The following is a 23,678-nucleotide window of genomic DNA, read 5'->3' as shown; positions in this document are numbered from 1 at the left end:
TGAGCTTTGGGAGCACATTTCCATCTGCTGGGGCTTGTCACAGCCCCGGGAACATCCCTTCTTGTTCCACCCCCTGGAACAATCCTGGGCCTGGAGCCCAGGTGTGTCGGGCCAGGTGAGCCCTGGGAGCGCTGCAGCCTGAGCTCTGCAGTGACGCTGCTGCTCTAATCCGGAATTCCTGCGGGAATTCCTGCGGGGGAGAGAGAGAGAGAGAGAGAGAGGGGCTGGGTCTGAGAGCGGGGAGGTGTCTGAGAGTGGGGAGGTGTCCCCAGAGCAGGACTGTGTCCCCAAAGCAGGGCTGTGTGAGCAGAGCTGTATCCCAGGGCTCTGTCCCAAATCAGGGCTGTGTCCCAGGGCTCTGTCCCAAATCAGGGCTGTGTCCCAGGGCTGTCCCCAAGCTCTGTCCCAGACCAGCCTCTCACCCCAGCCTCTGCTGGCAGCAGGGACAGGAGGGTCAGTGTGTGGCTGCTCTGGTGCCACTCTCACCTCTCTGGCACCCCTGGGTTGTTTTTGGGGTTGTTTTTGGAGCAGAGCTCAGCTCCCACTGGTGCTGCTCCCAAGGAGCTTCCCTTCTCTCTGCCTGTCCTGCAGGGGCAGGTAATTCACTGATAAAACAATTGGGGTTATTCACACAGACTGGAGCTAGTCCTCATCTTCCCAAATCCCTTCATGTACCTTCTTTATACAGATTGAACTTGTAGATTTAGCATGATAGATTGATTTCATCTCAATGGAAGATGGCATCAGTAACTATGTTTTTTTAATATTCTTTTTCCCCTGTCTGAGCTGCTGCAGAGCACTGAGCTGTGGCCTGTCTGTCCAGGGCACAGAGCAAGTCTGAGTGTGTCTGCTGCTCTTGGCTGGATGATATAAAGCCTGAGATGTGGTACAGCCTTAGGAGAATGTGGCCAAATCGCTGCAGTCTGAGCATATGTTGTAACCAATCCGTTGGAATGGTTGTAGTTATTTTTCACAACTCCCCCAAAATGGAGAAATGGATGAGAATTGAGTGGGTCATGTGGATTGACAGGGGAAGCTGCTGTGACAGTTTGAGATGGATGACTCAGGGATTTTGCTTTACAGTTTTCTGCATTTCACCACCAGGAATTTCCAAGGGCTTCTCCAGTAAAACAGGCAGGAAAACACACAGCCCTGCCTCCTTGGCCACCCCACAGTGCCCCTGCCCCTGTCCCTGGGTTCTCTCTGCTCCCCAGCCCTGCCCACCAGGGCTGCTGCTGCCCGTGGGGCCTGAGCCACTGCTGGCTGTCCCCTGAACTGTGTCCCCAAATTGTGCCCTGAGCTGTGCCCTGAGCTGTGCCCCAAAATTGTCCCCTAAATTGTGCCCTGAACTGTTCCCCACCAAGCTGTCCCCCCTGACTGTCCCCCCAGATTTTCCCCTGAGCTGTCCCCCTGGCTCCTGTCCCTGTGGTTCAGCAGTGCTGGTTTAGCTCCAGAGCCCAGGGGATCCTGTCCCTGCTCATCCCAGGGGATCCTGTCCCATCCCAGGGGATCCTGTCCCTGCTCATCCCAGGGATCCTGTCCCTGCCCATCCCAGGGATCCTATCCCCTGTCCCATCCCAGGGGATCCTGTCCCTGCTCATCCCAGGGATCCTGTCCCTGCTCATCCCAGGGATCCTGTCCCTGCTCATCCCAGGGATCCTATCCCCTGTCCCATCCCAGGGGATCCTGTCCCTGCTCATCCCAGGGATCCTGTCCCTGCCCATCCCAGGGATCCTATCCCCTGTCCCATCCCAGGGATCCTGTCCCTGCTCATCCCAGGGGATCCTGTCCCTGCCCATCCCAGGGGATTCTGTCCCTGCTCATCCCAGGGATCCTGTCCCTGCCCATCCCAGGGATCCTGTCCCTGCTCATCCCAGGGGATCCTGTCCCTGCCGAGCCCGGCTGTGTTTGGATACAGACACTGTGATTTCATTTCCAGGCATTGCCTGCTATGTTTCTTGCCTTTGCCTTTAGAAGAAAAAATGTTTCCACTGCGTAAATCAGGCTGTGGCCAGCCCGGGCCATTGTTTTGTCTGTTCTTACGTCCCTTTTCATAATCTCCATGTCAGCTCTGCCATGGCCCATCTGTTAGAAAACGCCTGATTTACACATTACCTCAGTAGTCTCACTGTCGAGCTGGCATTTTTTCCATCCTGCAGGCTCGTCATTCCTTTTACATCACTGATTAAATCATTTGCTTAGGCCATTAGCAAGAGGCTCAGAGTTTTTGTACTCCTGGCTCCACAGGAGTGATGTGGGAGGGGGCTGAGGAAGGAGGAGTCAGCCAAATTTTGGGCCTCAGGCTGGGCATGTCAGAATGGAGAGCACAAGGAACACGTGTTTTATGGTGGCACTGTCACAAGCAGCCCAGCAGAGCTCTGGGACATCAAACACTGTGCAGAGCCCTTGCTGTGTTTATGTCTTGGAGCAGCCTGAGCTGGGAAGAGAAGCAGCCCAGAAACTCCCAGAGAGAGACACAGAACTGGAGCTGGTTCTGGGAAATGGGGCTGGGGTCGGGCCTGGGTGGGGCACAGCTCAGGGCAGGGTGGGCACAGCTCAGGGTGGGCACAGATCAGACTGGGTGGGGACAGATCCAGGGCAGGGTGGGCACAGCTCAGGGTGGGAGAGAAATCCAGTGTCACTGCACTGCCTGCAGCAGGACAGGGACAGGAGGGACAGGACAGGAGGGACAGGAGGGAAATCCAGTGTCACTGCATTGCCTGCAGCAGGACAGGGACAGGAGGGAAATCCTGTGTCACTGCATTGCCTGCAGCAGGACAGGGACAGGAGGGACAGGACAGGGACAGGAGGGACATCCAGTGTCACTGCACTGCCTGCAGCAGGACAGGGACAGGAGGGACATCCAGTGTCACTGCACTGCCTGCAGCAGGACAGGGACAGGAGGGACAGGACAGGGACAGGAGGGACATCCTGTGTCACTGCACTGCCTGCAGCAGGACAGGGACAGGAGGGACAGGACAGGGACAGGAGGGACATCCTGTGTCACTGCACTGCCTGCAGCAGGACAGGGACAGGAGGGACAGGAGGGACAGGAGGGAAATCCTGTGTCACTGCACTGCCTGCAGCAGGACAGGGACAGGAGGGACAGGAGGGAAATCCTGTGTCACTGCACTGCCTGCAGCAGGACAGGGACAGGAGGGACATCCTGTGTCACTGCACTGCCTGCAGCAGGACAGGGACAGGAGGGACAGGAGGGAAATCCTGTGTCACTGCACTGCCTGCAGCAGGACAGGGACAGGAGGGACAGGAGGGACAGGAGGGAAATCCTGTGTCACTGCACTGCCTGCAGCAGGACAGGGACAGGAGGGACAGGAGGGACAGGAGGGACATCCTGTGTCACTGCACTGCCTGCAGCAGGACAGGGACAGCTGCACTGAGCCATGGCCACTGCAGCCCCTCCACTTGGTGCTGGCACAGCCCCTCCTTGCCAGAAAAAGAACATTGACAGAGTTATTTTCTTCACAATAATAAAGCAGGGAAACATTAACAAAGCCAAGAACATTGAGATGGTGGCAGCAAGAGCCTGGCTTAAATACCCCAAAATAACATCTGCCAGAGCCTGATCTCAAAGCAGCAGCTGCTGCCTGGAATAAAACCACAAAACTTCTCAAACTGTGCTAAGAGTAAGAATAGAAAAGGCAGCTCTTTAATGAAAGCTTTCAGGTGCACAAATGCACACACATGATGGAGGATTTCTGCAATTTTTATGAGGTTAATTAATTGGTATATCTAGCAGTTACCCACCCTTGGGTCAGACCCTCAGAGGTGGCCCAGGGGTTTCTTTGCCCCTTTTCTTATTATGTCTCTTAAGTTCTGGTGGAAAACAAGATGTCCTTGCCAGAAATTATCTTCTTAAAAGTAAGACTAAACAGATTTTCCAGAATGTCTTAGTAAAGGTTAGCTTATTGTGAGAAAAGGCAGGAAAAGTGCTAGGGACCATACAACTATAGATTTAAAATCTACAAGGCTACAAAATATATGAAAAATATATAAAAAGCTAAAAAATCTTTAGGCATCACAGGTTGCACTGCAAACACAGAGACTTGGTTTTCCTTGAGAAACTGTCCAATCCCCTCCAAATTTCCCATTTCTTCTCAATTTCCAGGCCCCAGTCCCGTGCCCTGCACACAGCCAGTCCCACCCTCAGCTCTGGCACTTGGAGAGCAGCCCCTGCTCTCATCTGACAGAGCCACCCTGCTGTGAGTTGCTGTTTGTGTTAACAATGTTTTGGCAATTTTCAGGAGTTGTTTCATTTGAGAGACTTGAAAGGTAAATTGTCAGAACTCAGTGCTCTCCCGTGGAGTGCTGAAACAATCCAGGAGCAGCTTTGCCACTAATTCCCTTTCCTTGTGTCTTCATTATCCTCCTTTGGTAACTGGGATCTTTAGCAGCTTTGTAATTTAATTTAATTTTGGAGCAAAACCTGTAGGTGTGGAAGGGGACGGGTTTGATTGAGACATCTTTACACAGGACCCATCCCTCTCCCTCCTGCCCTGCTGGCAAAGTGTGTGTGGGATTTTTATTTGTTTTCCAGCACTACCATCTCTTACATGTGGCAGCTTTAATGCCTCTTCAGGTCTCCAAAAGCAGAATGCCCTATTTGTCTGGCTGGCATCCCCCTTGCCCAAACCCAGTTCAGCTGCATGTGAGGTTTGTTTACCCTGGGCAGGATCTGCTGCTGGCACTGCTGATCTGAGCAGCCACTCCTGAGCAAACTCCTCTGATGGACATGGTGTGGACCAGGGGACAGCAGAAACCTCCTGTCAAAGGTTTCGGTCTCAGGAGACCCTGCAAGACAAGCTCTAATTCTGAACAAGTACTCTGAGCCTCTGGAGTCCTGCAGGGAGCAGTCTATAAGTAGCTTAGCTAAGGACAATGTTTTCTGTAAGGTGTTTTTACCACTGCATTCTCACCCCCATCTTCTCTGTGGCTCCCCAGCCAGGCCAGATTGGCACAGCATGGCACAGAACTTCAGGATTCTCTACTCCCATCTCCTTTTTTTTTTTTTTTTTTTTTTTTTTTTTTTTTTTTTTTTTTTTTTTTTCCCCTTGTGCTTTCAGTGACCATGGCTGGAAGTCACAGTTCAGGGATTTCCACTCCAGGTGGAAATACTTCAGGAACAGGCTGTAATTTTCATGTGAATTACACATCTTGCAAGCCTTGAATGTGTGCCCAGGAAAAGCTGGGGCCAGAGCACAGCTGCTGCTCAGCTGCAGAACTGAAGCAAGTTTTTGGTGTGTGCCAGCAGCACAGAGAGCAGGGCTGCCCCCAGGCACTGCTGCTCTTTAAACCTGCCTGGGGTTTTAGTTCCAGCTGATTTCCACTCACAATTAAATCATCCCTGCCCGCTGGATGTATTTTTTTAAGTATGTGCCTACAATGATCAAAGGATTGTTTCATGTGGTGGGGTGAGCAAAAGGAGCTCCCAAGGTCAAACCCAGAGCAGCCCAAAGGCTCTGGGAGCTGGATCTGACCTCCAGGACCAGCAGTGAGCCCGGAGAAGATGAGCAGCTCAGGAACTGGAAAATGCAGCTTTGAAGCCAGTAATGCCCTCTGGCAGCGAGCAATCCATTGACAGAGAAGTGGGAACGAGAGAGGGAGAGGGAGTCAGAGCCCTGAGCCTGGCTGCAGGAGGGGCAGCACGGGCACAAATAGAAAGCAGCTCGGTTTTGCTCCCCCTTCCCCTCCAGGGCAGGGTGGCCGTGGGAACAGGCTCTGTGCCCAGGGAGGGGCAGCAGCAGCAGAGTGACACAGCCTGCAGAGGGGAACCGGGGCACAGCTGCACTGGCACTGCCCTCAGGACTCTTCTTTCCAAGAAATGAAGGAAAGCAGTGAGTCTGAGCTCCCTGAGCAGCCCTGGGGACTGCCAGCTCATCCCTGCAGGGCGCCGGGACAGAGCCTGAGCTGCCAGGGCTGCTCCCTCACATCTGTGCCAGGCTGCAGAATTATCCCTGGATAATTCTCTTACACTTGTTCCCCTGGCTGCTGACAGGTTTTTCCCTTATTTTTTGCCTTCTTTAAGCAGCTCCCAGGGTGGACTGGACTTGTTTCCCCGCTCAGCCATCAGTTTCTGCCTGTGCTGGGCTCAGCCCGTGCCCCATTCCCAGAGCTGCTGAGCAGGTTCCCACTGGCCAGGTCACAGGTGGCACCAGGTGATGCCAGGGGGCTGCAGTGACAGATCACGGGCACTGTGTGCACTGAACAGCCACGTTTTAATGGGCCACGTTGAAATGTTTGAATGCCTCCCTCGGAGCTGGGATCTCTTGCAAATCCTGCTCTGTGGGGGATTCTGCACAAAAAATTTGGGCTGTGCTGCCCAAACCCCACAGGGGATGGCAGGGAATGCAGAGCTGGGATTTCAGAGCAGGAACAGCCCAGGACTGACCTGGAGGCTCAGGAGGGGTCGGGCAGAGCCCAGCTCAGAGAAAGCAGAACCCAGCTCAGAGAAAGCAGAGCCCAGCTCAGAGTCCCTGAATGCAGAGCTGGGATTTGAGAGCAGGAGCAGCCCAGGACTGACCTGGAGGCTCAGGAGGGGTCGGGCACAGCCCAGCTCAGAGTCCCTGAATGCAGAGCTGGGATTTCAGAGCAGGAGCAGCAAGGGCTGGCCCAGCCCCTGGCACTGCTCTGTGCTTTGCAGACCCCAGAGCTCTGCTCTCACAGAGCTCCCTGTGTCAATAATGGGATGAGCCTGGCAGAACATCCCGAGGTTCCCAGGACATCAGCACTCCACATTTCCCTGGAATGACAAGTTCTGTCTGCCAAACAAAGCTCAGGCTATTCAATGTGCTTCCCTTAATGTCAGTGCGTGTTTTGGCAGATGGTTACTAGGATAGCTGGTAGGGTTTTTAAAATGGGGCATTGGGTATTATTATTCATGAGTGGAGGTGGGGGTGAGAAAGAAAAGCAGTGCTAATGTACCCAACAAGTTCAAGTAAGGTTCAACTTTGCCATTCCAAAATCTGCTGCTATGATAATGAGCCAGTCCAATCAGCTCACATTACGGGCTCAGGAAGGCTCAGCCCTTCAGAGAAGTACATTCATTTTAAGATTAATTTCTACCACCCAGTGTATAGTGTTGCACCATCCAATATTAATGCAAAACCCCAAAATTAAAAAAAAACAAAAAACAGAAAAATGCACTAAAACCCAGTGAGGTGTATCATTTCCCTCAATCTTCAATGCTGCTCTTTGCTGTTCTTCACTTGAATTAAGACAGGATGTAAAACCTGGCACTGTTCAGCTGCCACTTACAGAAAACCTTTCTCTTCCCCTCCCCTCTCTTCCATAAACCTTCACTAGAAAGCAGCACACCTGCATTTTCAAAACAGTTTCAGGTGACTTCTACAGGGGGAAAGTGCAAAATGTCAGTAAGGCAACCTCTGAAAATCAAACACCCCTGAGGAGCAGCACCAGCCCCAGCTCTGCTCCCTGCCCAGATTCCCAGGGGGTCTGTGTTCTGTTCCTGCTGTGGATGCAGGAGGGGCTGCCTGGGCTGGGTGTGGGAGCACACAGGCTGCAGGGATGCAGGAAAGGCACAGCTCAGGGACAGACCAGGCTCTCCAAGCTGCTCTTCATCCCTCACCCTTTGGAAAGGTTTCCTCTCCTGTCAGTGCCCACAAGCCAGCAGGCAGGGAGTGAATATTCCCAGAGAACACTTCAGAGAGTCTGAGCATTTTCTGAGCTCAAATTGAGTTTGAAAAAACCCTCAAACAACAACAAACAAACAAACAAACAAACAAACATACATACAAAAAAAAAAAAAAAAAAAAAAAAAAAAAAGAAGGAAAGAGAAAAGGTGCCCCAACAAAGACCCAAGTACACATCTTCACAGTTCTGTTTTTTCCTCTGTATTTATAGCTGGATGCATCAAAACCCTCCCAGTGAGGCAGGATCAAACTCTTATTGAACTGCCCATGTAGAGCTGTCGTTCCTTTTATGTTCACACAGCTTTGCTGTCCACTGGCTCTACTTACCCCTTGCTATGGCCCAGGCTAATAGCAATGATTTGCTGCCAAGGATTAGGTTTTAGCTGCTTTTGTACACAGTTTTATAGAGTTGTTGCTATTTATTAAATATGTGACATCTAACCCAGTGTTTGGTGCTTATGAAGGGAAGAACCATCTGTGCCTGAGATTAAAGCACTTCACCCCCTTTGTGCCAAAGCTGGCAGCAAGGGCTCCATCTCTGCTCTGGGAAAAGCCCTGGGAGCCCTGGCTGGGCAAGTGGAGCCCGTGGTGTCACAGTCCTGTGTCTGACACAAGCTCTGCCTGCCAGACAGCAGGGCAGTGGCTGTGGTGGAGAGGAGCAGCTGACAAGAAAGCAAAAGGTTTGAGAGAATAAAGAACCAAGAGCTGGGAAGGTGCTGAGAGCTTGGAGTGATCCTGCAAGTCTGTTTCCCATCACCTGCAGAACCTTCACGAGTCCCTTTTGAACAAAATAAGACTGTTAGTGTTCAATTCTCTTCAGGGCCCTCTGTTCTACTTTGTCTCAGTGTGGCAGCTCAGGATGGGATTCTGGCTTGCTGAATCTCCCTGCAGCAGGACTCATTGTGCCTTTTGGTGGGAAAGCAGCAGTGAACTGCTTCAGGCTTCCAAAAAATTCTACTCTATAGTATGCAGGACTAACGTGCCTGTAAGATTTGAATAGAATTAATATCAATTATTCTCATGCATATTCATGAGAGGAAGACTGGTTTAGCAATCAAGCTAATAGTTTTTGCTTAATTGCATTTAGTTGATTTCACGCTATCTTGGCACATTCCTGATTGAATTTAACCATTAAAGAAACCCTCCCACAAGTACTCCTGCAAAGAGCAGCACTGAGCAGCATCCCTGTGAATAGTGTGAGGCTGAGAGACTGCTCTGGTGCTGGAGTCCATGACCAGCAGCATCTCCCTGGTGAGGGTGAAACCCCAGAGGCATCCTGAGAGCTGTTCCCAGGCTCTCACCAGCCTGAGGTGGAAAGCAGGCTTTTTGGGTTTGCTTTTTATTTTTACTTTATTTTATTGCTTTTCCTGAGAGCAAACCTGTGTGCTGGAATGCAGGACTCACAGTGGGAATGGGAGCAGCAGCTGAGAGGGGAGCCCTGGCTGGGGCAGGTGGGGAGCCTGGCCCAGGAGCTGGGTGCAGGGTCAGGGATGCAGGGCTGTGGGTTTTGGGGCTATGCAGGGATTTGGGGTCTGTGCAGGGAATTGGGGTTTGGGGCTGTGCAGGGAATTGGGGTTTGGGGCTGTGGGGTTTGGGGCTGTGCAGAGCTGTGGGGTTTGGGGCTGTGGGGTTTGGGTGTGTCCCAGCAGTGCTGCTTGCTGGGGTTGCATCATCCTGGCACGAGGTAAGGCCAGCAGAAAATAGGGAAACTTCAGCTTCCATGAGACATTCCCTTGTTTTGTTTTCTGCTCTCCCCCGTGCTAGCAGCAGCAGAAATAGGACAGATGCTTCCCTCTGATCCTCTCCTGAGAACTGTCACTGCACTCATGTCTAAAGGCACTGCATGTCTTTCAAGTTTGCCTCTTCAGTACTTTGATTCATCTAGCATTCTCTTCTCCAGCACACCATTTGCATCTGGGCTTTGCTCTGAGAGAAGCCTGACACCATTTATCAGTTAATGGGGTTTGATAGCTCTCTGACAACTGAACATGTTTTTAGGGGTATTAAAGAGTTTACAGCCAGCTGTGCCTGGGGGGACTCTGCCACTGCACCTCAGTCAGCAGCCCTGGAGCTGCAGCTCTCTGGGTGCCTGCAGGCAAACAAAGCATTGACATGGAATCAGCTGGGGTGTTGAATCCTCTTCTAAACTGAATAGGCTTGCTCTCTCCACAGATAAACTTATTACAGCTATAATTGAAATCAAATAATTAAGCATGGTTCAATCTTGGCTTTTCCAGGCAAATGCCAAAATTAAGATCTCATATGTTTCCAAAGCAAAGTGTAATGGCTTTATCTTGGTGTTGTTTTCCTGGTGTTGTGCTGTGCTTGCAGAGGAGTGCAGGGTCTGCACACACACTGTGCTCATGCCTGGGTGTGCAGGGCCCTGCAGAGCACAGAGCTGCTCAGGGCAGGTGACATGGAAAGTGCCAGGTCAGGGAAAACTCCTAAGCAGAGGTTTATACTCCACAGGAACCAGCAGGACTTAAGGGGTTTGGAGATTCAGGGTCTTACATTCCATCTTGACATCCTTCCACGTGGAAAAAGAGGATTAAAGATTCTCTGTATTCCCTTCAGCCATATCCCCCACTCCAGTCCCAACTTGCCATGGTGCAAGAAGCAAGTGTTACCTTTCATTGTGGCTTCAGCATTTTCTAGAAAAACTTCCTGCAAGCCCAGTGGTCAGAACCTTGACATCAGAAGTGACTGTGTTCTGCAAACTCTCAGTTTGTGGATAAATAGGCATTTCTAGTGAAGAGATGTTTCCTAAAACAAGTCCCTGTCAATAAATACCACAGACATGTATAGCTGCTGTGAGCAGGAGATGTTATTCCTGTGCAGAACCAAGTGGGGAGGAGATGAAGGAACTCTCCATCTGTTTCTGCTCTGTGCAGCACGTGGGATTTCTCTCAGAATACACTGTGCTCCCTGTTTCCCAGAGCCTGGGCAGACAGAGGCTGGCACAGGCGTGGAGGATGGAGCTGGACAGGCTGACTCAAAGTGCTCTGCAGTGGGAAACAGAGGGGCTGCAGGAAGAACCCCTTGGGAAATGGAGCATATGAATGAAACCTGCTCCTGATGCCAGATTTATTCTGCAGGCCTTGATGGAGCTAAAAAAGCACATTAGACAAAACCATTATTGAACTTCTTGATTACATAACAATTTCCTCATCGTATTTCCAAGAATATCCAATCTATATTCAAACAGCCTCCTACTCTCTCCCACACACCTCCCTTCTCCTTGCTATATCAGCTTCATTACCCAGCATGAAGACAGAAAAAGTGTAGGGCATGTTGCCACGAGCAGAGAGATCTCAGATGCTTACCCTGAGATTTTAGAGCCATCTATGGGATTGGGACAGCCAGTTCTTATAAATTTTAATGGCCTTGAAAGTCTCCTGTCTTGAGCCTTCATCTCTGGTAGGGTTTTTAGCAGAGAAAACAACCAAGCAATAAAGATCAGCAGCCCTCAGTGCTGGGTTTGTCCCTGCTGCCTAAAGCTCCCCCCTCTGTGTGCCAGCTGTGGGCAGAACACACAGACTGCAGAGAGCAGGAGAGGGGAACTCTGCTCCCCAGGATGGGCACAGACCTGGCCACTGAGCCCCTGGGGCCACTCTCACCCAGCAGGCAGGACCAGGCCAGGACAGGGGCTGATTTCCTGAAATCCAGTGCCAGCTGCAGGTGCCTGCCCAGATTTGGGGGTGTTTTGGGGAGATGGGGTTAAAGGCTTGCCAGCATGGCACACCCAGCTCGCCTCAGGAAACAGCAGTTGCACAAACTGGCTGCACTGGCTCCCAAAATCAGCTTGTTTGTCTCATTTGCATGTGTAATTACCAGCATGTGTGTACAATCATGCTAATCACTCCCAGGCAACTGCTTTAAACTCATCCCAACCCTGCCCTGCCTGTCCTTGGGTTACTCCCACAAAGGAGCCACAGCATTCACTGCACAAAAACCTGTGAAACAGCTGATTTAGGGGAAGAGAACTCTGTCCTGAAGTCCTGCCCACACTGAGCATGGCCCACAAGCCAGGGCCATTGTCAGAAGTCCTTCTGCAAGTAACCTGGTAAAGCTGCTGAAGGATCCCACAGCTGATGGTGTACTGCTGCAAGTGAAATGCAAGAGCAAATGCAGGAGCACAGAGGGCTGCAGAGCTCCTCTCAGGCAATCTGGAATGGGAATGCTATGAGGAGGTGTGGGGAGAAGCCAGGCAGAGCCAGTGAGCCCTGGAGCAGCTGCAGGGCTGCCTGAGCTGCCAGCCCTGGCCAGGGCTCCTGAGAGCTCACCCAGGGCCAGCGTGGGCACAGACAGGGACTGAGCTGCCTGTGCCACTGGCCTGTCCTCAGGGCACCCATCTCAGCTCTTGTGCCTCCTGACTTTTCCTCCGCCTCCGAACTTTGGGCTGCAAGCTCTGCCAGTGTTAGTTGTGCATTTTATGGGGCAGCAGCTCTGGGTGCTCTGCAGGGATGCTGGAGGTGCTTCCCTGGTCCCAGCAAACAGCCACAGACTGCAGACAGGCAGCAGCCAGAGCTGGCAGAGGCACTGGGGCTTGCACAAGGCACAGCTGGCTCTGTGATGGGCCGTGGACATTTCTGCAGCTCTCACAAAATCTGAGAGGCCTCTGATGCTGAACTCCCCTCCCTGCTCCTCTGCCAGCCCTGGCCTGAGCTCCAGGGACCTTCCTCTTCTTTTGAATTGAGTTTTCAGCTCTTTGATTGCCCATCCCAAGTTCTCACCAGCACCATGTTTAATGTCTTTTCAGGAATTAAACAGTTAAATTAAATTTGAAGACCCCTCTGCCATGCTTCCTGCCATCTCATGCAGCTGTGAGCAGCTGGGGAAGAATGAGGTTTGGGGTCAGTGCTCTGGAACAGGGACCCCAGGGGCTTTTTTTACAATGACTGGAAAAGAGATTTCCAGTTTTGTAAGAGCTGGGGCTCATGCACTGCAGAGGGATTGTTCCTGCTCAATGCAAACTGGCCCCATTGGCTTTTCTTGTTACAAAGAAGTGAACCTGAAGAGTAAATGGAGGAGGAGAGGCCAGGGGTGGAATGGAAGGGCTGCCTGAGGTGCAGAGCACCCCTAGAGCCTCCCTGGGAGTGCAAACATCTTCCCTTCAGCTCTGTCTCTCATTACTGACAGTGGAAAATACAGGAGCTGCCAAGCCAGAGCTTCAGTACAGCCAAGATGGGAAACCTTATTAGAGAGACAGATGGTGATTTCTATAATCTGCAGTCCCAGACTGTAAATACTTTGGGACAGAGCCCTGTGCCACTGAGCAGTGCTAAAGCCTGGCAGCAGCAGCTGGATCCAGTGCTCTGTGCACAGCTCTGGGGCGGCTCACTGGATGGGAGAGGCTTCCAGGACAGGAGGAGAAGGATCTTCTGAACCCTGCTGGAGAGACTCCATCTCAGCTTCATGCACTTCACAATTGAAAAGTGCCTTGAATAACTGAGGACAATCAGCTCACATCTGGAAGTTTTCCTTAGCCTAAGAAAATTCCTGAAGATGAGGTTGCAGTAGATGAGTAAGGGGGAGATCTTGGGAGCACAGGTGACATCTTGCTGCAACTTGTGGGAAAAATGACAAATGTCTGTCTCTGTTTATTGCTTAGCTTTGTGGCTAAATCTCCTAAACCAAAATCAAATTCCACCCTTAGATCTCCCATTTTATTTATTTCTATTCATCTGGCATTGCCTTGATCTTCAAAGCAGGAAGGTGTATCAAAGGAAACAGAAGGTTTGACACCAATTACTGCTGCTGGATGCCATTCACTGAATAAAGATGGAGCGTTAATATTTACACTGTAAGGGAAGGAGATAAAACCCAACAGGTACATACATCTAAGCCCACAAATAAGACCCTCTGTGTATAGTGGGCAGAGGTAAAGCCAAGCAAAACTAATTGAAATTACCACTGCAAACATCCCAAACACTTTCAGAAATGGTGGGCTGCAAACAAAGAAACAACAGCAAAACCTCCAAAAGAGCCTTCTAGGAAAGCAAACCAGGCTCTCTGCTTCTCAGGGGCAGTGCCTGGCCTCCAGGAGATCTCTTTTCAAACAAGCCACCATGCAGAAGTAATTAAAAAAAAAAAAAAATTCCCCACACTTCCCCATGAGACACTTGACTGACATTTTATTCCCTGAGTTTGAGATGTGTGAGGCCTCCAGTGACTGGACCTGCCCTGCCTTGGCTGTCTCAGTGCTGTCCAGTTTGGTTTGCTCAGATGCTTGCTCTCTGCTCTGGGAAACTCAGAATGGTTTAGAAAACTTGGTGAAGTTTTCATGTTCTTCACAACCATCGAGAATCAACTTAGAGATGAGTCATTGAGTAAGAATGTATTATTTGTAAGCTTATGTAGTGGAATTGTACACACACCTCTAATTAGCCATCAGCACCCCAAATTACAGCAGGAGCTGTTCATTAAAAGGAGGGCACAGCGCTGATCCAATCATGTATTCACAATTGCATTCCTTCTTCCTTAAATTTCAGAGCTTCTTGTCCAGATGGGCCTTGTTGGGCACCTCATTAGTATTAATCAAAGCTGCTGCTGCTTCACAGCCCTCCTGGCAGCCTGGCTGCTCCTCACGTGCTCCTTGGCTACACGGAGATGAAAGCACAGGAGCTGACGAAGATGCTTTATCTCCTTTATGCACCTGCCATAACTGAAACAGCTTCCAAAATAAGCTCAGCTCAGGATGCATTGGTTGTCTGACTTCTGTGTACTGAGCAAAATGGGTCTGGCAGTGTGTGAGTGAAACTCCAGCCATGAGTTAGGAGAGACAGCGGCGTGTATTCGGAGATTAATTCGTGTTCTCTCTTTCCTTTCCAGATCTTGGCAATCATTTCCATCATGTTTATTGTCCTGTCTACAATTGCCTTGTCCCTTAACACGCTGCCTGAGCTGCAGGGCGTGGATGAGTTTGGGCAGACCACGGACAACCCGCAGCTGGCGCACGTGGAGGCGGTGTGCATCGCCTGGTTCACCATGGAGTACCTGCTGCGCTTCCTCTCCTCCCCCAAGAAGTGGAAGTTCTTCAAGGGCCCGCTCAACGCCATAGATCTGCTGGCTATCTTACCCTACTATGTTACTATCTTCCTCACAGAATCCAATAAAAGTGTACTTCAGTTCCAAAATGTACGAAGGGTGGTCCAAATATTTCGGATCATGAGGATCCTGCGGATTCTAAAACTCGCCCGGCACTCGACGGGTTTGCAGTCCTTGGGGTTTACGCTGAGGAGGAGTTACAATGAACTCGGATTACTCATCTTGTTTCTGGCTATGGGCATTATGATCTTCTCCAGTTTAGTGTTTTTTGCAGAAAAGGATGAGGATGATACAAAATTCAAGAGCATCCCAGCTTCTTTCTGGTGGGCAACAATCACCATGACAACGGTAGGCTACGGAGACATTTACCCCAAAACTCTTTTGGGTAAAATTGTAGGAGGACTGTGCTGCATTGCTGGTGTGCTGGTGATAGCTCTTCCCATCCCAATTATTGTCAATAACTTCTCTGAGTTTTACAAGGAGCAGAAGAGGCAGGAGAAAGCCATAAAGCGCAGGGAGGCTCTTGAAAGAGCAAAAAGAAACGGCAGCATCGTTTCCATGAACATGAAGGATGCATTTGCCCGTAGCATAGAACTCATGGACATCGTGGTTGAGAAGAATGGAGAAAGCATAGCCAAAAAAGATAAAGTTCAGGACAATCATTTATCTCCAAGCAAATGGAAATGGACCAAGAGAACACTCTCTGAAACTAGTTCTAGTAAATCTTTTGAAACTAAGGAACAAGGATCCCCAGAAAAAGCCAGGTCATCTTCCAGTCCCCAGCACCTGAATGTGCAGCAGCTCGAGGACATGTACAACAAAATGGCAAAGGCTCAGTCCCAGCCCAACCTGAACACGAAGGAGCCGGGCCAGGCGGGGCAGAAGGAGGAGCTGGAGCTGGAGGCGCTGCCCGGCCCCGCGGCGCCGCTGCTGGCCACGCGCACGGACGGCGTGCTGGACATGAGGAGCATGTCCAGCATCGACAGCTTCATCAGCTGCGCCGCCGACTTCCCCGAGGGGCGCTTCTCGCACAGCCCCCTCAGCGCCCTGCCCTGCCAGGGGGGCCCCAGCGCCGGCCCCGAGCCGGCCAGGTTCGGGGACATGAACCCGCCCTGCGACAGCCACCGCTCTGCCTTCTTCATCGACAGCCCCAGGAGCTCCAGCAAGGCCAGTAACCCCCTGAAACTGAGAGCTCTCAAAGTCAACTTCATGGAAGAGGACGCCAGCACCTTAGTGCCGGCATCGAGCGTGCTGAGAGCGTACCCAGAGCCTCTCAAGAGCCGGGGAGCCGCTGCTGCCGCAGACACGGCCCTGCTGTCTGACAGGTCCCTCATGAGCCCAGAGCCCTCCATCTACACCACTGCCAGCGCCAGAACCCCCCCAAAGTCCCCGGAGCCCCAGGCTGCCGTAGCTTTCAACTTCCACCATGCCGGCATCCACCGGTACATCGACGCGGACACCGACGACGAGGGGCAGCTCGTGTACGACTCCAGCCCGCCCGGGAGCGTCAGCCCCAAGTACAGTGCTGCAAACAGTGGCTACCTAAAGCAAAAGGACCATGGGTATAGAACAGAGAAGAACCATCTAGAGGCTGCTGCTTTACCCACCTCCCCTAAGCTGATAGGGCAGAACTGCATTTACTCTATGGAAGGTATCACTGGAAGAACCCCGGGCAATCAGGAGACTGTCAGGCTAGAAAATCACATTTCCCCAGAAGTCCATGTATTACCAGGCAGCGGAGGACATGCTAACACACATGATCAAAGCATCTGAGGTGGGGTCTGAAAGAACTTACTGAGATTTTAAAGGAGTATCTTCACAGTCAACACAAACAAAAGAGCTTCTGCATGGCATGAACTTGGCTGAAACAAGCCACCTGTTTCTAAAAGTCTGGGGGAGGTCCAGTGTGGGTTTGTGAAAATGTCCTTCTCTGAAACAACTCTAAAGACATTGCCCACATCAGTCAAAAAAATGATTGCAAATCATGATCACACATTGATCTCCTTTCATGTTGTCCAGTGAAGCCAATGTGACCAAATATCCATCCATTCCCCTTGAACGCTAGAGCTCCTTTTGGAAATATTAACATCTGATTTGCATTAGTTCCATAAAGGATGCCAAGGCAGCCAGATTTGAACTCTGGAATAAATTGCTGGGGTTGGTATAAAGCTTTCAAAAACACAATGCTCACTGCTTCAGGGCAGCTGTTCCCCATCTACAGCTTTCTCTGATGGAGATTATGTTTAAAGGTAACAGGGAACACTTGCATTATTGGAAAATCCAAGTGAAAAGCATTTGAAACAGATAATGGTCTAGAGAAACCAATTCCTAAAATGCTCTTTGTGTGTTCAACAATCTGATATCCTGTAGGACCTGATGTTTTCTTTTGAAATATCAGCAGGGTGAGTTGCACCACTTGTATCTAATTCCAAACACGCCCTAGGACATAGTGAGACTTGCACTTACCCTCTGCTAAAAGGCGGAACCTGCCCCAGGGCCAGCGAGTGGCCACGGGGAAGGTCCGAGGGGCCGTGCAGGAGCAGGAGGCTCCGAGGGAGCGCGGCCGGAGCCGGGGCTGGCGGGGGAGCCCGGCTGGAGACCCCGGCTGGAGACCCCGGTTATCCGCAGCCCGGTTATCCGCAGCCCTGCCCGGGTCCTGCCCCAGCCCAGCCCGGCCCAGCCCAGCCCAGCCCAGCCCGGCCCGGCCGTGCCGCTGTCGGGCTGCCCCGGGCTCCGCTCCGCGGCTGCGGCCGCAGGACAGTGCGGGCTGCTCCGGAGCTTTTTGCGCCCAAGCAGCGCAGTGAAAGATATGCAAGTGTTATATAAATATGCAAAAAGAGGGAATGGTTAGTGAGCCGTGCCAGGCCGGGCTGTGCTCCCTCTCCTGCGGGGCCGTGGCACCAAGAGGCTGCGAGAGGCAGGAGAATCAGGCCTGGTGTTTAAATAGCATCCAGTCATTTTTAAATGAAACAAGAAAATAAAGAGGAAAGAAAATGTTTAAAAAACAACAAAAAAAGGATCGGACCATTTTAAGTGAACAGAACTAGCAGCCACCAGCCTAGGTTTTTAAAATATTATTGTTTCAATAAAGTTATGTCAAATTGTGTAGGAAATAATTTGTCTTTGGTTTTTAATCTCGGGGGGGGGGAAAGCACTTTACGTTGACTTTTTGTTGTCGTTGTTGCAATGCTGGAGTAGGATAGCAGAGTGTAACAATCAAGCACTTTAACCAAGCACTACTTTAATTTGTGCCTCTTGTTGTGACTGTGATTTGTTACACGCCTGTAGCAAGTCACGATTTGTCCTGTGATAACTGTGATGGTAATTTTTCTGTTGTTCTCTGTTTCTACTGTAAAACTCAGTTGTAAATAACTCGGAGCGTTTCCTGTCCCTGGGTCCTGCCGGGGTGTAGCAATCCGCAGGCAGCGGCTCGGGGAGGAGCTGAGGCAGGGGCGCGGAGCAGAGGGGCACGCGTGGGAGGGAGACCCCCGCAGCCACTCCAGTCCGTGCATTTCGTTCCTTCCTATTGTGAAAAACAGGTGTTGGTTAGTCCTGAATGTAGCCGTGTGTCCGTCCCGGCCGTGCAGCACTGTCTGTAACCCGTAATAGTGAACGCAGCATGTACGGACAAAAGCAATAAGCACATTTCTGTTTGGGGAGCTGCTGCGGGTTGTGGCTTTGCCAGGTTGTCCTTGGCACGGAGCTGTGCCCGCCGTGCTGTGACTGCTCGGGAGGGGCCGGGCAGGGAGAGGGAGAGAGAGACCGGGCAGGGAGAGAGACCGGGCAGGGAGAGCCCCGGGCAGGGCACGGAGAGCCCCGGGCGGTGTGCGTGCGGGAACTGTGCGGGATCTCCCCGGGTGTGTGTGCGGGAATTCCCTGGCTGTGTCTGTAGGATCTCCCCAGGTGTGCGTGTAGGAACTCCCTCGATAAGTGTGCAGGAATTCCCCGGGTGTGTCTGCAGGAACTCCCCGGGTGTGTCTATATGAACTCCTTGGCTATGTTTGCGGGAATCCCGCGGGTGTGTGTATGAACTCCTGGTTAAGTCTCCGGGAATTCCCTGGCTGTGTGTCTGTAGGATCTCCCCAGGTGTGCGTGTAGAAATTCCCTCGATAAGTGTGAAGGAATTCCCTGGGTGTGTGTGCGGGAATTCCGCGGGTGTGTGCGGGATCTCCGCGGGTTGTGTCTGTAGGATCTCCCCGGCTGTGTCTGTATGAACTCCTGGTTAAGTCTCCGGGATCTCCGCGGGTGTGTGTGCGGGAATTCCGCGGGTGTGTGTATGAACTCCTGGTTAAGTGTGCGGGAATTCCGCGGGTGTGTGCGGGATCTCCCCGGGTGTCTGTAGGAATTCCCGCGGGTGTGTGTCTATATGAACTGCTCGTTAAGTCTCCGGGAATTCCCTGGGTGTGTGCATGAACTCCTGGTTAAGTTTGCCGGAATCCCGCCGGTGTGTGTCTATATGAACTCCTGGCTATGTTTGCGGGAATCCCGCGGGTGTGAAGCTCGCCCAGCCCCGAGGTTTCTCCGCCCTTTCTCTCCTTCCCGCAGCCCCAGCGCCCTCCCGGCGGGCTCTGCCCGGTGAAGGAGGGATTAGGATGAGGTGTAGGATTTGGCCATAGTAAATCCAAGTGTACTTAGAGGAACCGATGTATTGCTGAGATGCTGGCTAAGATTGAGTCGTCACGAAAAAGTAAAAAGTAACTTTCCAGCAGATAAGCTTTAAATAGTGATTAATTCTGTGGCTTTCTGAAGCCACGGAGCGGCAACAAAAAATCTTAAAGAGAACAGTTTTAATATAATCTCTGTGTTTCAGTGATCAGTCATGTCTGCCATCAGCACAAATGTAAAAAGAAGAAAAATCAGGGAATTTTTTTTAACAAAGTAATAGTGATTTCCAAGTTAAATATTTTTAGAGCTGATGCTTTCATGTGGAAAAAAAGTCATATTTTGCATATCATGAAAGCGAGCGTATTTAAATATAGCCATATAGTGTAGTATTTACCACACTCTCATCCAAATTGATGTATTTGGTTTATAGATGGCACTGACAAAAGTGTATAAATCAACAATTCTATCATTTTTTTATCTGATAGTCAACTGGTGCAACTCTCCTTGTAACCAAAGGCCCTCTGTCTGCCTTGCGTGATCGCTCATGACACACACCTTCTGTCACCTATTTAGTCCTACCTTTAAAGTAGCATTTTACTGAGTCACTTTTGAAAGCCAAATTCAAAAGTATCATTTAAAAATTCTTCCTTTAAAGTCTGAATAGCCAAAGTCCTATAGATTTCTTATAGAAAGCAAATAATTTAAAATTTAGCATATAATATGCTTGAAGAGCATTTCTTTCTTATTTGTGTACAAAGATGTAGCTCTCATTTTGTGCCCAATTAAAAAGGAAGTATGTTTAATTTATTTTAATGAAATAAAGTCTGAACACCAAGTATGTATCTATATATGTGTGTGTGTGCGTAATGCACATATAGATAATGTAAGCACTGGGAAATCTACTCCAACCTAAAGCTGGGCTGGACTCAATCTGTACTCACTGCAGAGGAAAGGCAATGCTTTGAGAACACAGTGCTCACCAAATCCTGCAGATCCTAGCAAGACAGTTGAATTTGTGTTTGTGTGATACGTCTCCCAAAGTTCCCAGAGGTTGGGGAGAACAGGCAGCACCTCCTGCATGGAGCTGAAGCCTGGGGTTCCATCACTGAGATTTGGCTCCAGCTCTGCAGATTCACTGTGCACCAGGTATCAAGCAAGCTGCCAGGGCCCCACGTGCTGCTGCAGGACACACCTCACCTGCCAGGACCCTCTGCACAGGTGATGTCTGCACTTGCTTGTATCTTGTGCCATCAGCATCACCTCTAGCACATACCTGTAAATATATATGTGTAGAACATACATATATATCTGTGTGTGTGTGTGAGGAGAGGGTGCAGCCTTCTCAACCAGGAGGCTGAAGATTCTCTGAGCTTTGGCCCAGAACAGAGGGAAAAAGGAGTGACTTTGCAGTAGACTTCTCAGTGCCTTTTCTTAAAAACTTCACCTAAGCACACTTACGGAAAAAACCCAACCCAAAACAAAAGAGTCTCCTGTGAAATCCACATTTTTTCTGAAAAGTTCGAGAGCCAAAAAAAAAAAAAAAAAAAAAAAAAACCAAAAAAAAAAAACAAAAGGTAGAAGAAAGGAAAGAAGCAAAAGCAAGAGAGAGGAAAAGAAAGCCGTGGAACGCACATTCCCTTCCTGAACTGTGTCAGATGCCGGGAGATCTGCCTGGGCCAGTCACCAGAAGCATCGGAGGCATCGGGTTGTTTGGCAACTATGGCTGTGATAAACTGTAGCCTTTTCTTCCCTTGCAGCTAATAAGATACACATTTCTAAGGAAAATAGTATTCTGTAAAATTGTAATGTATTGTTAATATTTGTACCTACTGTATATTTGTCTTGGCGGAATTCTGAGCGGTACAGTTTCTAGTCAACGAGGAGGGTGTGTAAAATTCATCACAAAGGTTTCCAAAGCCACCTTCTCTCTCTTGGTGAGCTCCACATGACGCCTCATCCCAAAGCAAACCCTGCAGCTGCTGGGGAGGGAGATCCAGAGGGGCTTCCCGGGCTCCAGAGCCCCCAGCTGTGTCAGGCACACAACAGGCGCTGCCCTGGGTTCCTTTGGATCACCCATGTGGGGAGAATCTGGCTTTAAATGAAGTACAGATGTTCTGGTTACTCTGTACCTCCTGCTTGCCATTGTGTTGGCTTTATAAGTACCTGATGTATGGAAAAGTCCTGTGACTTTCATGCATTCCAGAGTAGTCTATTTTTCTGTTCAGATTGAAAAAAAAATTATATATATATATAAAAATATAAATATATATCTGTATTTTTAGCAAATTTATAATAGGGCAATCAAGTCAGATTTCTTCTTTTGTATTACAGAATAATATATTAGAAGCTCTCTCAGTGTTCATTTACACAGCTGATCCCCCAACATTTTGTTGTTGTTCTTTTCCTTTTTTCTGATAAACACCTGCAACGTTCCTCCTGGAAGTGCATCTGTGAAAGGTCATGGGGTGTGTCTGATGTTGTCATGTTTTTGTATTTTCCTGTTTGTGGTACTTCAACCAGGGACTGGCTGTGGGAGCTGAGATATTCCTGCTGAGAGATGGGAGCAGGTCAGGCTCAGGGAAAGGCCACCCAACGCCCCTGGCTGCAGTTCCTCCAGATTTACATCCACTGTGCTGAGAACACAAAGAGGAGACAGGTTTTGAATCCAATTGTCCTAATAGTGGCATGATGGAGTTGGGATAAGCATCAAAATCTCGGCTCTTGTTCAAGGCAGTGACCTGACAGTGCTCAGGCACCTGCAGGGAAGTTTTTTCTGGATTAAAACAGAAGTGTCCAGACTTTCCTTTCCCACTGGGTTTTGAATTTTTATTTTTGATCCCAGAGAAAATCAGGAAACGAGAAAAAATTGTGGAGCAATGAGAAGTGTAAACATTCAAAAAGGGACCAGATTTTGATTTAGTTATGGTAAAATCTGTCCATGTCCATGTAGCTGCTTATGTAATTATTTCTTTGCTCCTTTGTAGCTGTACCCACAGAATATTCACAGAAATTTAATAAGTCCATGAGCTCAATGTTCACCCTGTTCATCTCATGGCCTGCTGAAGTTGAGCACCATGAAGAGCCTCAGAGCCACTCTAGCTCTGCACAGACATTTCCTCTGATTCAGCCCAGCAGCTTGGGCAGTGACCATGCTGCTGCCCGAGATGTGTTTTGGTTCCATTTCCTTTCTTTTGTTTGTGAGACTTTCTTCCATGCCCACTGTAATAGCCAGCAAACCTGGCACAGATGTGATTTGGAAAGGTGTGTGTTTCAGAAAGTCCAGGTATCCCTCAACTGACAGGAATAACCACTAGACCCAGTTCTGCATGTGATTATCAGCAAGACCATTCCCAAATGAGGGTACTGGAGCTGGGTGGGATTTTTCTCTCTTAGGAAGCAGTTAATGCAATGGGCTGCCATATCTATTGTCAGCAATCACATAAACCCCTTCAGAAGGCACCTTCCATATCAGCAAAACCTCAGAATGCTTCTGGTCAGCCCAGTGTTAGCTGTGCCCCCCACACCAGGGCAGGAGCCACCCCAGCCCTTGGAAGAAGAGATGTTTATTTGCAGCATGCACCTCCCAGCCCCTGCTGATCACACCTGGGCTCCTGCACTGGACCTTTGTCTTGGCCAGGCAAAGGAAACCCTAGGAAAAGTGAAAGTCGCATGCAGGATGTGATCCTGTTGGTTCCTGGTGTTATCTAAGCCACAACAAGTGTCCTTTGACACCAATGGTTGGGTGCCACAAGTGTTCATATCTGTAAATGCTACTCCAAATTTTGCTTTGTTTGATTCTGGCTTCATTGCACAAGAAGTTTTCAGTCTTAGAAGCTTAGAAGAAAAAGCAAAACCTTCCTCCTTTTAACTAAAATAATACTGTTGATACTCTGTAGGACAAGGATTAACCTTTATTTTTAAAGGGGTCTTTTCAACAGTGCAGTGACACTACCTTCAAAAATTAATAATAAGGCTGAACTCTGTATAAAAACCCCTCAAAACTAGAGCCTCGTGAAAGCCAGGGAGCCTAATTTCTATGAAATGCCAAATTCTTTGCTGCCTGGGAAAGGGGGAATCCTTCAGGCAGGAGGTGGCAGCCACTGCAGCCCTGACTGAGCATCACACTCTGGACTCGATGGCACCAGTGGATCCCAAACTCCCAGGTGAGGATCCCAAACTCCCAGCCTGTCCCAGCAGGATCCCAAACTCCCAGGTGAGGATCCCAAACTCCCAGCCTGTCCCAGCCTCAGCCCCACAGCTCAGCTCTCTGCCCCAGCCCAGGGCTGCTGGCCAGGACACTGCCATGAGGGGCCATGGCTAACTTGCAGTTGTGGCCCAGCCTCTGCTCCTGTTGCTAAT

General features: G+C 50.1%; 1 protein-coding gene and 1 long non-coding RNA gene across 3 annotated transcripts in view; one reads left to right on the top strand and one right to left on the bottom strand.

The window, feature by feature from the left end:
- Positions 1-17,830, top strand: part of KCNB1 (potassium voltage-gated channel subfamily B member 1) — an 84,677-nt gene extending 66,847 nt beyond the window's left edge. The window contains exon 3 of the mRNA XM_056507814.1: positions 14,499-17,830. Within this exon, the coding sequence (XP_056363789.1) occupies positions 14,499-16,487 (1,989 nt within the window). The 3' untranslated portion in view covers positions 16,488-17,830. The remainder of the gene's footprint in view (positions 1-14,498) is intronic.
- Positions 1-23,678, bottom strand: part of LOC130261511 (uncharacterized) — a 284,970-nt gene that overhangs the window by 242,451 nt on the left and 18,841 nt on the right. The window lies entirely within an intron of this gene.

This window comes from Oenanthe melanoleuca, chromosome 20 (genome assembly GCF_029582105.1).
Source record: "Oenanthe melanoleuca isolate GR-GAL-2019-014 chromosome 20, OMel1.0, whole genome shotgun sequence".
Taxonomy (NCBI): domain Eukaryota; kingdom Metazoa; phylum Chordata; class Aves; order Passeriformes; family Muscicapidae; genus Oenanthe; species Oenanthe melanoleuca.
This window is presented reverse-complemented; position numbering and strand designations above follow the sequence as displayed.